This window comes from Echeneis naucrates, chromosome 14, assembly GCF_900963305.1.
Source record: "Echeneis naucrates chromosome 14, fEcheNa1.1, whole genome shotgun sequence".
Lineage (NCBI taxonomy): Eukaryota > Metazoa > Chordata > Actinopteri > Carangiformes > Echeneidae > Echeneis > Echeneis naucrates.
Genome location: NC_042524.1, coordinates 2,303,326 through 2,320,492, shown reverse-complemented (window position 1 = coordinate 2,320,492; position 17,167 = coordinate 2,303,326). Strand labels below are relative to the sequence as shown.

General features: G+C 42.2%; 1 protein-coding gene and 1 long non-coding RNA gene across 3 annotated transcripts; one reads left to right on the top strand and one right to left on the bottom strand.

The window, feature by feature from the left end:
• The first annotated feature begins 482 nt into the window (after nt 1-482).
• LOC115054043 (uncharacterized) lies at nt 483-12,608 on the top strand. The gene is made up of 3 exons (XR_003841574.1): nt 483-922; nt 1,338-1,449; nt 10,586-12,608. It is a non-coding gene; the product is annotated as an uncharacterized LOC115054043 (long non-coding RNA).
• lrrc32 (leucine rich repeat containing 32) lies at nt 6,409-15,022 on the bottom strand. Of its 2 annotated transcripts, XM_029519022.1 has the most exons (4): nt 14,866-15,022; nt 14,347-14,450; nt 11,897-11,990; nt 6,409-9,713 (listed from the first exon to the last, which is right to left on the bottom strand). In XM_029519022.1, the coding sequence occupies exons 3-4, from the start codon at nt 11,984-11,986 to the stop codon at nt 7,869-7,871; spliced, it is 1,935 nt and encodes a 644-aa protein (XP_029374882.1). In that variant the 5' UTR covers nt 11,987-11,990; nt 14,347-14,450; nt 14,866-15,022; the 3' UTR covers nt 6,409-7,868. The 2 variants fall into 2 exon arrangements, with proteins under 2 accessions (XP_029374882.1, XP_029374881.1); XM_029519021.1 differs by lacking the exons at nt 14,347-14,450; nt 14,866-15,022 and adding an exon at nt 13,307-13,489.
• Between the last annotated feature and the right edge of the window lie 2,145 nt (nt 15,023-17,167).

Below are 17,167 nucleotides of genomic sequence, written 5' to 3'. Positions count from 1 at the left end.
GGGGGGGGGGGGCAGAGGAACCTGTAGGAGACATTATGGGTGTGAACGTGTCTGTCATCTATCACTGGGGCCCGAGCAACATTCCTCCGGCTTTAGTTTACTTGATTTTAGTTCCCTTTGCTCGTTAGTCAGAATGACTCCTGGCTGTGTCTTTGGATGCGTCTTCCTTGGTGAAGCCTTCTTCAGAGAACACTTTCTCGTACTTTACCTTAAAGATCAGGAAAGGTTTAAAGGAACTCTTTTCTTTAGCTCCTGTCGAGCTGCCGAGCAAACGTACGCTGATCTCCGGCTTTGAGCTTCAATCGCAGCTTTACGTCACTCAATAAATAAACGCCTCACAAGTGTGTGGACAATAAAACAGGAAATCTGGCCTGATTTTATGTTTATCTCACAGCTATATGCCCAAAATGTTTTCCTTTTCATAACACAAACAGCCTGAATCCAAACTGAGTCAACTTGGACTCTGTTGGAAAGACCTCAAAACAGGTGGAGTAAATACGCCTGTTATTCCTTTTTTTTGTCTCAAACAGCAGATGCAGGAAGTACGATAGCATTGTGCTGAGTGTGCGTTTCAACACACACTTAATGCACAAGTGCTTAGTGGTACAATGACTCAGAAGACAACGCAAAGTCCACCAACGGAGAGCTCAAATAGGAACAAGCAAATCCTCAGAAGTATGTGTCTACAGAAAATAAACAGTCAGCACCGACCTTTCCCATGATCCTCGGCATAAATCGGCATAACGAGGAGTGTGTGGGAGCGCTGGGATTACTGCCGTTTGCCAGCCTGGAGCTCACAGAGCAGAGTGCAACCAATCAGACGGAGGCCTGCAAGAGGTCACATCCACGGATTCACTCCCAAAGACGAGTTCTTCACTGGAGACAGGCCTGAATCACGAATCATCGCCGCCGCCGTCGTCTGGTATGACGTCAGAACAGAACAGTCAGCCATTAAACCAAATGTGTGGGAGTAGATTCTCAGTATTGCTCATAATAGTAATAACTCACTGTAACAGGACTTTTTTTTTTCTATTATCAGTTCATCAGATGATTAATCAAGAAACAAGGACCTTTTTTATCTTTCTTATATTTACGTTAAACAGCCCTTCACTGAGTAATATGGAAACTATACTGAATTGGGATGAGCTGAAGCTATTAAGCAGTTGATTACTTACAGATGAAGTCAATAGTTGTGATCAATAACCTTTTTACTCTGCAAGAATTAAATCCTTAAAAATAATATAGTTTGAATATCTATCGTTTACTGTTGTCTGTAGTTGTGAGTGTCAACATGTTGGACCTGTTACGGCAAATATCTGTTTCTGCTTGTCAACCAGCTCATCCGTCAGGGTCGCAGGGCGGCAGAGCCAGTCCAGGCTGATGTTGGAACCCTGAAAAGGTCACCAGTCCATCACAGGGCCGACGTAAAGAGACAGACCGATCTCACAGGTACGGGAACGGCGAGGCCCCAGACATCACCAGGGGTTCGACCGAGAACCTTCCTGCTGGTGATTAAGGCACCTGTTCTTATTTTCTAAAACTCACCTCAGTGTGACTAAACTGTGATAAATATATGTTTATGCCCACTGATGACTCTACGGCCGGGCATGGAGAAGAGGAAAAGTGTTTGTGGGGGGGGGGGGGTCTGCTTCCAATTAAGAAACCGCAAACATGCCACGTCAACTTTCTTTGATTTTTTTTATTTTTTTGGTCTGTGCTTGTCTCGCTAACAAGGAAAACGGGAGGGGCAAAAAAAAGCACGATGGAATTTTACAAAAGCCGAACAGGAAAAGTGTTTGAGGGGAAATGATGCCTTTCACTGGGGGGGGGGCAGCAGCTGTACAGTCCACTGCAGCTTTGTTTGTTTAGTCTTCAGCTGCAGTCGGCTTCGTACACAGACTGGGAAGAAAGCCAGCATCTCATCAGAGGTTGACCCAACGTGACCCCCCCATCTCTCCCCCCGGGGAGAGGGGACGCCACGCCGGACCAATAAATAAAAGTCAGTGTAGTAGTTTCACTTGGTCTCCCAGGAGATCACTTACTTTCCTGGAAGCTCGGGGGCCGATGTTTGGAACGTTTCAGCAATTCAGTCACTTCTAATTTGTGTTACGTGATTCAACCAGACATGAATTTGTGTTGGCGTCGTTTTTAGCCAGTTCAGGAGTCCTGATAGTGCTGGGTGCTGCAAATGAACGCCGGGAAGGAGCAGCTGTCGGCTCCTGTTTTTTGAAGAGCGGGGAGATTTGAGGATGGTTCAGCCTGATCTCTCCAGGAACGAAATTTCAGAGTTTCTGATCTGGCACCAAATTTCGGTTTAATTTTGAGACAAACCTGATTTCAACGGAACTGACTTTGAAGCAATACCACCCCCTCCAAAAAAAAAACAGCTTTAAAATCCTAAAACAACTAAATGGCCTCCCAAGTTGAACATATGTTGTTTTTTGCAGGTTCTTGTTATTTTTTGGCAAAACTGTCTCAGTCCGACGTATAAGAAGTCAAAAATAGTGACACTGATCAGAACAAACTTAATGTTCAGTGATTACACCTTTAAAAGCTACAACAGGACTTAAAGATCGAGTTTTGGAGGGAAAAAAAAGTCAGGATTGCGTGTCGTTGTTTTTGTTCCTCATAAAGTTGCTAATCCTTCTAATTTAACCGCAGATTTGCAACAGCAGAGGTCAATTTGTTCTCCATTTGTCGTCGACTCGAGCTGCTACAGATCAGGTTGCAAAACTTCCAGCTTTGTGATGTTTCACTTCTGTGGTTACGCTTTGTTTAGGTTTAGGCGCAAACACAACTTGGTAACGGTTTGGGAAACTGAGGAGCACACAGAAGTCTCCAGAGTCGATTTCTGACATTTCATTGACCCCTCCAGCCGACTTGCCCGCTCTCAGGCTCTGAACTAACGTCACCATTTCTTCATTTGCTCCCCAGATTTTCAGCAAACATAGTTTTAGGATATTTCCTTTTTCCCTTTCCTTGTGAGGACCGTCTCAACACAACGCAGGTCTAATTTGCGCAGACACATTAAGTACTGGTCGTGAGGATTTTCAGGCGATCGTCACGTCTCTGGTGCGGGCAGATTTCCATTAACGTCTCAGAGCACGTTCATGCTCCCAGGAGGATGAACCCTTTCCATTTTAGAGACCGCAGCTTTTCTCTGGAGCCTTCTGGCCACAAACAAGACCCTTCTGCATTGAAGGGTCAGACAGGAAGTTGCTGAGTTCATTTCCAGTTTCCAGCTCTGTTTATCTGACAGCTGTGGTCACCACTGAAAGTAGAGCAGAAGTAATTAGTTGATCATTTGAGCATACAAAATATTTTAGGATTCCATATTTGCCACTTTTTGTTTTGACCATGATGTTATTTATTTCTAAAGAAAATACTGTGAAGGTTTATTTTCACAACTCGATCAATTAGATCAAACCATCAGATCAAATTAACACCACAGTACGTCCACATTAATGTGTAGAAATGACACAATGATTTCCTAAAGTTACTACATTTCTTTAAAAGAAAAGTCTTAAAAAATACTGATAGGTCTGGATGGACAAAACAATTTAAATAATTATTACCAAAGACAAAAAACAGAGTGAGAGAATCAGTTTCCTTCAGATACACACAGTCAACAATCCTTTAAGAGTCAACAACAACAAAGTAGTAATAATAGTTTATGATTTTATTTCTAAAATACCTAAAACTGCAGCCAACAGACGTGTCATTGATGCGATGATTGAGACAGCAGCATTCAAGAATTAAGTTCATTAAGATGTGAGACAAACACTCTTCACTCGTGAGTTATGTAAGAAGCAGTAGAGCAGCTCTTGTTCATGAAAGCAGTCAGCAGACATCATTTTCACCCACATAAACACAGTCTAGACGTTTGATTGTATTTATCTGATGAAGGAATCAGTTTCAGATATGAGATCAAACAGGATGTAGATCTGCTGACTGCAAAAATTAAACACAATCTCGATCATAAATCCAGAGACTGCACAGCTGGATGTCTTTTAATGCTTCATTGTTTTCATATGCGAATAATCAATGTATTTATTGATGGAGTTCAGTCCGGCCTCAGTTTTATCTGAACAAAAATATATTTAGGATTTAAGCAAATACGTCCTCCACAGCATGGAGCAGCTTTTTGAAAAGTGAAGACGGGCAGCACCTGTTTAATGAAACACAAACACGTTAAAAACTAAGGAAGGACCGACGCTGCTTTATTATTCAGTGAAATGCCTCTTCTGCCAAGCATCTGTGAGATTCCCCATGATAAAAGCCCCCCCCCCCCTTGATCTGAGGCAGGGCGACAACTTCCTGTACCACCCTGGACAGTCAATTAGCTCCAGTGACGGTGGGGGGAGGAGGACGGAGGCTCTGAGTCATTTGCTGTCTCAACCTTAAAGCCTTAATCCAAACGTAAACTCCGGAGCACTGAGCTCAGGTCAGCACTTTCACATTAAAAGCCTCGACTCCGGGTTAAAGAAACAGAAGTAACAATGTAAACCTCGGTGCAGTTCGATCACACCACCTCAGAGATGAACTGTCAGCCAGCCGTGATTACATTTTACCCAAGTCCTGGATTTCACACCAGCAGGAGATGATCACTGTGTTTGCATCGTGAATATTATTCTTTTAGACACTTTAGGCAAAAGTAAAAGTGTGTGTGTGTGTGTGTGACCTCTCATCTTTATAACTCTGGTTGTACGTTTGTAACAGGATGAACATGGAAAAGGTCAGATTCCCCCCTGAGAGCTAAAAATCTAATTTTTTTAGGCAGTTTAAAAATTTCTCCTCACAAATATTTATATTGTGTTATTTGCTGTTAGAGGTCCAAACACATCAACGTCCCAATCGCAGCATATCTGCATCTGTTTCGTTCAGTTAATCGTTCGATAATCTGTGATAGTTAGATGTTGTATAATTGATGAAGTGAGTTTCTGCTTCACACACACAGAAGGGGAAGTTTCACGGGTAGCCATAATTAGTGTGGCAGATTATCACGTGTTAAAGTGAATGTTTGGGTGATAAGCCTCCTCTGCAACTGCCCGGGGAAATTCATCCCTTTTGTTGACTGTTCCAAAATCAAATTAATGGTGGTAAGCTTAGAAATTTCCCACTTCACAGAGGCCACTTGAATGCACCATAAGAAAGTGAAACTGTACCTGTGGGCGACAGTTTGCTGCAAATAATATCAGCACTTCTTCAAATTAAATTCTATTCAAGGATAAAAACTCACAGCAGCAAAGTTAGATAAATAGAAGATATCTAAGTAAATAATAATCCGTCTGTATTGTAGCTGCATTAATGCCTTCAGCACTAAAAAGGGATTTATGCCCTTGAAGTGCTTTTGCATGAAATACAAATGCTGACAGTCAACATTTGCATCGCTAATATTTTGCATGTTGAAAAAAAAAAAGAAAAAGCCCATGACTTTTTAAAAGTGGTGTTGAAGGAAACTCTGTTCTCAAAGCAGTCAGAAGAGATAGAAGTGCAGCAAGTGTTCAGTATTCATGTGCAGATTTTAATAGAAATGCACAAATCAGTATATGATTTTTAATTTTACGTTTTTTTTTTATTGGGATATCTTTAGTGATAACTGTTATATCATTGTGTCTAAATAGATAATAAATAAATAGATCCTGCAGCTCAATGATCAAATTGGGTTTTTTTTTTATTTTTTTTTTTAACAAAGTGTTCGTCCTGAAGGAAGACTTTCAGTAAAATATAATAATACTGAAAAAAATCATAAATGATTCCGTCTTTTCACTTTCATTTTCATCGCCTTCATGTTAACGTCAGTGCTTCATATGACTTTTATGAAAAAGGATCTGACCCTAAACTCTCTTGTTTTTGTGACACAAATAATTTATCCCAGAAGGTTTGCGTGTAGAAAAATTCTCTCATTTGGTAAAAATTGTTGCTCGCAGGACGTGAAAAAAGTACAAATCTTTTCAGGTGACTTTGAGGTCATAACAATTATAAGGCACATTGAAATACAGCGCCGGAGTTCATATTCATGTTTATTACAAAACAATACAGTATGTTTCTTATACTTCTATATCGGACTATCACAGTTATTCATTTCAGTGCGTCGGCCAACCACTAAATGTGTGTTTAGACATTTTCATGAAAAGATTTGTCCATTCGGGTTCAGCACAGAGAACATCTAAGATTCAAATGTCCAGCTTAGTCTTTATAGTGAAAAAATAATAAATTATGTCGACATATATTCTGGAGGGCTGGCAGTCTTCATTTCTTAGTGTTAAAAGCAAGATACAGACATACAATTACAAGGAAATATAAAGTGCAAACTACATGAAGGATAAAGGACGGTTTGAATTTCTTCTTTGTTGTTGCTGTGTCATCTCAGATGACTTCATCATCTAATCACATCTTATCATCTAAGAATAAAGAGCATTTTTGTCCCATGACCTTTTGTAGTGTTGTGTATTTTAGCTTAAAGGAAAATTCCCCTCGGTTATTTTTCTGACCCCTGATAAGATTTTTTTTTTTTTTCTTCATCTGTTTTAAATCACTGATTCATTTTCTGCTCCTCGTTCCAGCCTTAAAGGGAAACGTTTGAGATTTTTTGGAAATACAATTGTTTGTGTTAGCTTAGCTTAGCCAAATGACTGGAAACAGCGTCGGCATCTTCTGAAGGTTTCTAAAACTCTCACGTCTATTTTACTGATTTATTATTAGTCTATAAATCCAAAACACATATTTTGCGCCGTGCGGTGGAGTTCGGAGTTCGGAGTTCGTCCAGCAGCACCTCCAAAGCTCACAAACCAACAAATTCTATTTGTTTATTGCAGCTTAGTCGAGTTTCTGCATGCAGTCAGACACATGATCCCTCCTCTAAAAACCACAGCTTGGTTTTACTTTGTACAAGTTTAACAAATGATGTGTCATGTGTTTGACTGTTTGACTGAGGAGGTGGCGGAGGGATTTTGTTGCTGTTGGACACATTCGGGCTTTTATGCGTCCCGTGTGGTTCCAGTCTTTACACTTAAGCTGAGCTAACTGGCTGCTGGATGCACCTTCATATCCACATTAGACTCTGTAACAGTTTTCATCTGATCTTCTCATCTAACTTTCAGCAAGAGGACAAATAAGGTCCAAATTGTTCCCTTAACAAAACAGATGGCCCTCCAGGGATGAATAAAGCCCAGAGTTAGTAACATTTCATGGCTGCACGTCACTGTGCTCCGTTTGGGCCGATGTGGGAAAATGGTCACCAGTGATGAAGTGTTTTACTGCAGACCCCCACCCCCCCTTACATTCAATAAACCATGTGCCATGTGTGGCTTCATATTAAAAACCAACTATAGCGCTCAGCCGTGACGGTGACCGCCGACTGTGACCACAGTGTTAGTTGATTCCCTCCAAATGGTCTCTGAACTCTCCAGAAAACTTCTGTTATTTCCCTCCAATCTGTCGCTCTCTTAACCTTTGAGTCTTTTTATATATATATATTTTTTTTTTTATTATTTATGTGGCCTATTGGCTTCTGTCTGAATTCCCCATAAGAGTCTGAAGCCACCACGTTCTGCCAGAAACTGACATTTGGTCCAGAAAGTCCAAAATTCTATCTATTTTGTCCATTTCACTTCATCTCCAAAGCCGTCGTTTTATTTTGCATATAAAGGCACGTTTGGTTGATTGACAGGTGTCTCAGCCAATCACTGAAGCCCTGCGGTCGTCTTCTTCCAAAATCTGGACGTTCTTCATTTGAGTAAAAAAATCGTGGTGAGCCCAAATCGAAGCTTCAGATGGTCCTTTGGGTGACACCACAGACTCTACATTCATGTATCCGGTTAAAACCACCAACATTCACACGAAGAGAAACAAACTCTTCTTTCATGTTACGCTCTGAAGCCTCTGTTGCGCTTTCGTTTCTTTGAGTGGCAAAACTTGACCAGCAGTCCCAAAGTGATCAGGACAGCTAACAGTACCAGTATAATGATAACGTAGACCGGCGTGCCCGACACCTGACACATTCCCTCCTCCAGCTGCTCGATGTTGACCGGCTCCAAAAAGGCCTCGTGGACGCAGGTGACGGTCTTGATATCGGGGACGACCACGGCCGAGCGCCGCACCATGTGCAGGAAGCCCAGGTTGCTGCAGCAGTTGAGCGGGTTGGAGCCCATGTAGAGGGTCTTCAGCGAGCGCTCCAGGGCCAGCATGGTGCTGGACTCCAGGGTGACCAGGTTGTTGTTCTGCAGGTTCAGAGACTCGATGGAGGACTCCTCGTTCCACATAGGTATGGAGGTCAGCTGGTTGGTGGACAGGTCTACGTGCTTGAGGCTCTTCAGCAGGGAAAGGTCTGTGTTCAGACTGGAGATGTTGTTTTCCCTCAGCAGGAGGTGAACCAGGGACAGTTCGAGACCCGAGAGGGCTTCTTGGTCCATGACCAAGCCCGGGTTCAGGGACAGGTCCAGTAACTTCAGCGGGGTGTTGGCGAATGCGTTTGCAGGCAGAGTGTGCAGATTGTTTTCAGACAGGTAGAGGAAGTGCAGATTGGGAACAGAAGAGAAGGACACACAGCCGGCGGACTCCGGTTCCTCCTGATCCGGATCCGAGGTGCAGATCTCCACGCTGTTCTGCTGAAGCTGCAGGTATCTGATACTTGGGAGTCTTTGAAAAACTCCGGGGTCCAGCGTGGTGAGGTCGTTCCCTTGTAAGAAGAGCTTCTCCAACGTTTGTAAAGTGTTTTCCCCAAACGTCAGACTCTGCAGGGAGTTATAGCTCAGATTGATGATCCTCACGTTCGACAGAAGGCCTTCGTTAGAGATCGAGAAGGAGCCGATACAGTTATTACTCACATTCAGGACCTCCAGGGACCCCATGAAGCAAAAGAAGGACTCTGGGATGCTTTGGAGGTGGTTGTAACTCATGTCCAGGTATTTCAGATGAGTCACAATGACCGGTATCCTTTTGTCAGGGTTTTCTGAGATGTCCACAGTCTGAAGGCAGTTTCGTGAAACATCCAGGTATTCCAGCACATTGTGTCGGGGCAGGTACGGAAAATAAAGCATTTTGTTCTCACTCAGGTCGAGGTAGAGGAGCTTGTACGCATGAGAATGGCTTGCGCTTTGGAAGCGCTCCATGCTGTTCTTGCTGAGATTCAGCATTCTCAGATGATACAGATTGAAGTCTATGATGCAGTTGATGGAGTTTTTGGACAAATCGAGCTCGGTCAGGTTGCGCAAGAAGTCAAAAGCTCCATCTTCGATCTCCAAGATGACGTTATTGTGCAGGCTGATTTTTTGCAGCAACGACGATCCGTTGAAGGTATTTTTTGCGATCTTGGTGATGCTGTTGCTGTTCAGAGAAAGACTCGCCAGTGATGGAGAATCAGCCAGGAAGTAGTCCGACATCCCCGTGTACAGGCCGTTGCTGGAAAGATCCAGCGACTCTACGGCCGTTAGAGGCCCGATGCTGGTTTTGGAAAGAGCGAAAACATTCAGGTGATTCCTGGACAGATCCAGAACCCTCAGATCCGTCATGTCTCTGAAGAGCCCTGGCTGGATGAAGTGGATCTTGTTGGAGTTCAGGTTCAGATGACGGAAGCTGGTGTGGAACGCCAGAGTTTCCTGTGTCAGGTTTTGGACCTGGTTCTGAGAAAGGTCCAGCATTTGGACGCCATCGGGGAGGTCGAGCGGTGCACTTCTGAGGCTCAGGTCGCTGCAAAACACATCTGTCTGGACCTACCGGCAAAAACAAACACACAGGTCTGATTATGTGGCGCAGCACTGAGCAAATGTTTGAATTAGGCTGATTTATGAGTGCGAGGATTTAACGTGCGCTTTATGATGGTGAGCTCGAGGAAAAAAAACTTTTTCTGCCTTAAATTAATTCAAAAATAAACATCTGTTCAGTTAAAGCTGTTTTAACAACTTTAAAAAGAAAAGTTTATCACCCCCTCTTCTCCTGAATACAGTCAGATATTTGACCCATTAGGTGCAGGTTCTAATTGGAACCATTCGTGTTTTCGTGTACGTTCGGCCTCTCGGCTGAGAGACATTCCTGGCTGCTGATAAACAAACGTATGAATTTGTTCAGAAACCTCTGGAAGGCCAGTCTGTTCTGTCTGAGTTGTTCTTACTGATTTCTGGTGAGCATGTGATTCATGTGTGATGTGGTTTTCAGTGAATTTAGTCATTGTGATAGAACTAACGATGACTGTTTCAGAAGATGGGAACTGAAAAACACGATAAACTGAGTGGTTGTTGGTTTTTTTTAAATAATGCTCACGTCTCCTCTGCACTGACAGTTTTAGTACATTCACATACATGAATAAATTTACTTGGGTGGATATCTGTAGTGGATATAATGACGTGTGTACGGACATAAAATAATCTTGACTTCGTTCCTCTCACTCACTGTTTCATTCATGTTTTTAATTTGGTGATTTCAATCTTTTACCATTCTTATATGTTATATATATATGTTGTATGTATGTATATATACATATATATATATATATATATATATATATATATCCAATCAATTTCCTGATCTTTGTTTTGTTTCTATTTTTCTTCAGGATTAAAACTTTAATGGGGGGGTTTCTCTGCAGGGCTCTTTTTCAGAAAGCTGCGGTTTGGAAACGACGGGAAATGAGGGAGAGAGACAGAGATGGGCGATGACATTCAACAGGCTGAAATCCAACAAGGGATGTTGTCATCCGTTGTCACCTCGACCCCCCCCAAGAGCCACGGATGGGTGGGGGGGGTTGTTTCCTTCGACATGCATCCCATCTGCGTCCTCTCATTTCCTGTCATCTGCCCTCAGTCAATTTTCTTAATTACTCTGACTACTTTCCAGATTCCACCAGCGTGAGCTGGCAGTAAACCTGTTTCTGACTGAGTTTGCAGGATGTGCACTTGATGTGGATCACAGAAAGAATTATGAAGTTCAAGAGCAGGAGAGGATCAGTGTGGACGCACGGAAATGATATATCCTAAATGTGTGTGTATGTGTGTGAGTAAGTACAAGTTTTGATCTCGTGCTGGTTTTTGTGAGCCTTGTTTCTTAAACACATTTCCTCACCTAACCACTTTAAAAAGGAAGAGCTGATCCCAAAAATAAAACCATTTATAGCAATAGGAACAACCACATTAAAGAAAAGTGACCTGTAGTTTCAGTATCAGGCTATTTTTAGAAAAGATGACTTGAAACAGGTCGAGTCTGTTTCATGTCGAGGCTCCTGTTGCTTTATTCATCCTCGGTGTGTCATATTGAATTTCAACGGAGCTCAGACGGGATTCACGTGTGTTGTACGTTCAGTCCAATCAGATCAGAAGCTGCTGCAGCTCTGCAGTGATTCAAACTAAAGCGCCTTCACGGGGAAAAAGAAAAGAAACATCTCCAGCTCAAAGCATTTCCATTTTGTTACATAAATACAAGGAGACCAGGAGCAGCCGGTGAGCACATCGAGCTGAAACTGAATCCTAAACTACCAAATTCCCCAGGGAAAAGATGCCACAATCACACACTTGACTGACACAAAAGTGAAACACAAAAACAGCGTTGCCGCTCAGAAATGAAAGCTCAGAGGCCTTTTGGCAGCTAAAACTAATAAACCAGACCTGCTCAAAGAAAACCATCTGCCTGTAGTTAATCAGAAAATACCTCGAGCACCTGATGGATTAGGTGTCCCATCTCAGTTGCCGTGGGCAACCAGTGAAAATAAACGGACATCAGATGAAACAACCCTCCCAACCCCGCACACACGCAGTCAGTATTTATTTAACTGGAAATGTGAGGAATGTGGACTGGAAGAAGCTGCAACGCAGAGAAAAACCTGAATTTAGATGTCCAGGTGTCACAGTCAAACCACTGTTGTGTGTGTGTGTGTGTGTGTCTGTGTCTACAAGGCTTTACTCACAACTTGGCAGGGAGGGAGGTGTCGGGGAGGACTCGCGGATGCCACCACGCAGCTGACCAACAGCGGAAAGAGCAGCTGGAAGGTGGCCATGGTGCTGCAGCCGAGAGAGAGTCCAGATCAGACGAGTTAGAGACTCATTGATGCAGGAAGCATGCTGGGAGGTGATACGGCTCAAAAAGGGAAGGAAGAGGGAAGCAGCCCTACCTACTGTGTAACATGCTGAATTATGGCAGCACTATTTATGCCCTGCGATAAGCACAAAGAGGGGCTTTTTGTTAGCCGTACGCAGGTAAAGTATACAGCTGCAGATCTGCTGCTACAGAAAAAGGGGATGACTAAACAAACAGAGCCGAAGTCTTTCCATCACTTCTGGGTAAAAGAAGTCGGTTCAGCTCATCTGGAAACAGAAAAACTAGAGACTGTTATGTCAAAGCCTCCGTGAGTCATCTTTCATTAGACTCAAAAAGGTTTGCGCCTCGAAACTTAAAACTAGAAGGTTTCCTCCTCTGAACAGAACAAAACAACATTTAAAGCCTGCAGGAGAGACAATGTGGGAGTAATTAGTAAGAATGTAATGGTAAATACCCGACAGGGATGATAAACATGTGGAACTTTAGGTGAAACAAATGAGGTATCAGATAGCGATTAAAAAAAAAAAAAAAAAAAAGACTCATTCTTAAATTAGAAACGTTAAAAGTTTAGTCTGCGTTAACATTACAAACAGACTGCGCTTCGATTTCAGAGCAAATTCACCCAAATCTCTGCCCGCATGATGTTGGTGAGTACAGGCCAGAGATCAACAGCTGCATGAAGCACAGACATTATCTGTTCGGATAGATTGGTAGGAGCAGCCAGATGGCTGAGATTACTAAAGCTGAAAGTCAAACAGCAGACGTTACAATTTTAAACATTTACAATCTGATAAAACACGTTGTGGTTTTTCATCAGCAGCCAGTATCTCTGTGTCTTTTCAAATAAGGTAAATATTGTACTTTTTGTGTTATTTCACGACATGGAGCTGTGTTAATTTATCTGATTCAGATTAGATTAGATAAACTCATGAAGTTATATTCCATTTAAAGATTAAACCAAAGAACGAGCCGGATCTCCTCTAAAGTTATCTCAAACTTCAGATCATCCAATATTTCACAATAAATGTTATTTATGAAGTCATTTACTGAAGTAAAAGTAATAAAACGATGCAAACATGCAGAGATGTGACCCAAATCCTGTTTCATGTAAAAGTCATTAAACACTTTTGTACTTTTACTAGTCATGGAATATTTTAATATTAGTTGTTTAGTACTTTTACTTCAATAAATCAAAGCCAGTCCAGTCAGCAGCATCTGTTCGCACACTGCAGTCCAAAGCAAACACAAAAACTTATTTCAAGACTTATTGAACATTTACCTCACGTTCAGCTGTTGTCCTGCTCAGCTTGATCTCACATCCTCAGCTCACACACAGACACACACACAGACACACACACAGACACACACACAGACACACACACACACACACACAGACAGCAGATAGCGACCAAACCAGAGGTTTCCCTCAGCTGACTCTTCCCTCCACATTGGGCAGCTCCGGCTGCCGTCCAGCCATCACATCCTGTGAGAATATCCTGCGTCGCTCGGCCCCCTCCCACTGCTCTCTGGGAAATACCTTATAAGGTGATTGGGAAGTCCATTCGTCCCCCCCACCCCCATCACCCCGACCCCAACCTTCAAAAACAGCCCCCCTTCTCCTTCATCCTAAAGTTAGAAGTTTGTTTTAAATATGAAATAGTTGAAATGTTCTCACACATCAGTCTCAGTTTGGAATTTGGGTTACGCTAAACTCAAAGTCCACAGCTGAGTGTGTGTTATGTCTGAAAATGAGCCCTTTTCCATAAAAACAACCTTTTATGAGTGCATGTTTCTCAAAGGGGAGACAATGTTTTGGTTCTCTGCATCTCCAGCCAGAGAGGACAAACATGTCAGCAGCAGCCTGCTGGATGGAGAGAAGTGGTCTGCCCATCGTAGACGTGTGGGTGTGTTGAAAATTCACACATCCCTTTCAGGACTGTGGGAGTTCAGTGGGATTCGTTATGTGCCTGGTTGTGCTATGGTTTGGTTTGCTGCACTGTAAACAAACAACACCATTACACACAAACACACAGACAATTGAGATTTAAAAGGCTGTGCAAAGAAAAAGCGAAGCAGTGAAACTCCAGAGAGATCTGACTGTTTCAGTGAATATCTGCTGGCTGGATTCCATCTAACAGCCAAAAGTCCTGACCACACTTCACGTCTTCACTTCCTGCTTGTTTTCTGTCTGGTCCTGTTGTGTGTGTGTGTTTTTAATATTGGCAGGTTCATCACAGTGAACAAAAGTGTCTCCTTTTCTCAGCTTCAATAGCAAAAACACACCATGAGAGTAAAAGTACAAAGAGCAGCATGAAGTACCTGAAGAACACTGGAGGACAAAGTGCTTATTATGCAGGACAGGTCCAGATGTGGAAGCGGCGGGCCGGACTTGGACCAGCTACAGGCCAGACCTACTTTGTTATCTGGAAATGGGGATTGTTAGAAAGCACCGATTACAACAGATGGCCTGATGATTCTGTTTTATGATTTAATCTTTAAACTGGTCACGTCTTCGTAATGAAAAACTTTCTATGTAAGACAGCTGCAGCTAAATTTAATTTGAAGTGGGGAAGAAATGGAAGATCTAATACTCCGTCCATCTTTTAACACTTTCACAGCCTGTTAAAGTCAAAGAGCTAATTCTCCTGAAGAAGATGGTGTGATGTGGATGAAAGCTCCAGAAAAAAAAAAAAGGTAATGACTGTCCTCAGTTACGACTTTGTGAGAATATTGTTACACAGAATTCGAGCGCCAGAAAACTGACAGTGTGTTTTCTTAGATAATTTAAAAGCAATCACAAATATTGTAAATAATAAAGTGAGGACGGAAAAGGCTCACCTGGTGTCCCGGCTCCAGTGTCTCGTGCATTCGCAGCAGGTTTGGTTTCACCTTCACCATCGTTTTATCCTTCATTATGCTTTATGGTGTCATGTTCAGCTCTCTCTCTTTCACTCTCTCACACAAACACGAACCTCACCGCTTCACATTACAAACAGAGCACACCACATGATGCTCTTTTGGGGGATTGTCCCCTTTTGTTTACCGGGATTCCCAGGTTTTTGTTTCCTTTTCCTTGCAGCTCAACACAGAGCATGTGGAACTTTCTTTCTTTTTTTTTTGTGTTAATAATTATTTTCCAGACTTTAGTTTCCTGGAGGGAAACAATGAGATCAGAGGGATGTTATTCCAACTCGTAAATCAGAAATTCAACAGGAGGAAGCAGGAGGAGGGATTGTTGCAGTCCACACCTAAAGCTCAGATCCAGGCTGCCGCCTGCTGCTCACTCATAGAAAGTACAACTCTGTTTTTCATTTCTTCCATTAAAGGCAGCGGTGGAAAAGAAATATTATTCATCTAAATATCACATTGTGTTTATCTGAGAGCTTACAAAAGGCTTTTAAAATTAATATATATCAACGCACAACAATAAATTAAATCATCATTTGTCTGCCAAAATGGTCACAGTGTGACTTTTTTCTGTACGTGCTGCAGCCCCGTTATTAAAGATGATTGTATCACAGCGAAGAAGAAGAAGAAGAAGAGCAACTCCATATCTGGCTCAGATATAAAGCTCTCTGTGTGAGAACAGCTTTAAGGTTTTCACCTCTCATTCCAATAAAGCGACAGTCAAAGCACCAATCAGAGCAAACAGGTGGATAATTGGCCAGGAATAGGTTTTATATAAAATTTGAACAGTGGATACAGAGGCGATATTATGTGTATAAAAAAATACATACAATAAAAGGAAAATAAATGAATCTTATCTTTTCTATTTTTGAGCAGATGTTCAAGTTAGCTGATGAAATGTAAAAGGCACTAAATGTACAACATTCCAGTTTTAAGGACGTGAAACAAACAGAGGCCAAGGTCATTCAGAGATGAAAACAAAAACAAAAATAAAAATAAAAAATAAAAAAAAATGGGGAAAAAAAAATATCACAGGGCATTCGTTGTCTTTGATATGCAAGACATAGTGCAGATTTTACAACATAACAGACCGAACAATGAAATCAAATAACACAACTATTTACCATCCCCGAAAAAAAGAAGAAAAAATAAAGATAAAAAAATAAAAAAGAAAGAAAAATGGACTAAGCACGCCATGAGTGGAGTGAACACCGCCGCCTGCATTCGGTGGAAACGTTTCAGATTCCAACACGTCAGACGTTCGGTCGGAAATCTTTCATAATTTATAGTTTACATCACGATTTCTACAACAGCACTAAACACGGCAACAAGTCACAAACAGGAGCAAAGCGACCAGCAGGAAAAAGTTCATCAGTATCATACAGGTTGTTTTCTTTTTCATTTTGGTGAATACACTGAAATACATGCTAACTAATAAAATAACAAACACGAAGGAACAGAAGACTTTAAAGTTCGGACACATCGGGGAGACGACACGGCGCCTGCGACAAAACTGAATTAGAGTAAATTTGACTTATTTTGAGTGAGCGTCAGCATCAGCAGAAGATGAAAATCTCGGGAGCTTAAAGGTTCAGCTCGCTGCAGCGAGGGAGACAAGTACGTGGGCCTCAAGCATCTTTTAGTGTTAGTGTTTCTTAAGGACTTTGTTGTGTTGTAACTTCCAGCTGTTGTGCGTTTGCAGCCATTGACATGTCTGAGCAGGGACAGGCCTTCGGTGCCAGAAATAACGGCCCAGATTCGGTTCAGATTCAGCGGATCTGAACGCAGCGCTCACATTCTTGTTTAATGGAGTCGGCACGGCTGCACAAAAAAACGTAACAGTTTCGCCCCTCTTATTTGTGCTGCTTGGTGTTTGAGTTATGTCGTTTGTGTTGTGTTTGCTTCTGGTTGTTATGGTGATGATAAAGTTCCACTGGTTTTGTTTTAGCGTATGAAGCCGCTGAAGCTGGCAGGCAAATATACATTATCAGACATTCACGATGACATAATCTCCCCCGAGGACGTATTCGCTGAAAACTCAATGAACTGTTTTCTGCTTTTTACATGCTGATGACCGAGAAATTTTAATTCAAACCATTTCAAACAGGCACCGTGTAGGCCGAGTGTCCGACAGACTAAAAAGAAAGAACATTACACATGCCGCCAACTTCCTGGACCTCTACAGCTACCTACTTTCCCTCTCCGGAAAGACATCCACAGCCACGCCACGCTG

Coding starts and splice junctions, on each gene's coding strand:
- lrrc32 (XM_029519022.1), bottom strand. CDS start 11,986: ATGGCCACCTTCCAGCTGCTCTTTCCGCTGTTGGTCAGCTGCGTGGTG. Junction 9,714..11,896: donor ACCTCCCTCCCTGCCAAGTT/GTGAGTAAAGCC, acceptor TTTTGCCGGTAG/GTCCAGACAGATGTGTTTTG.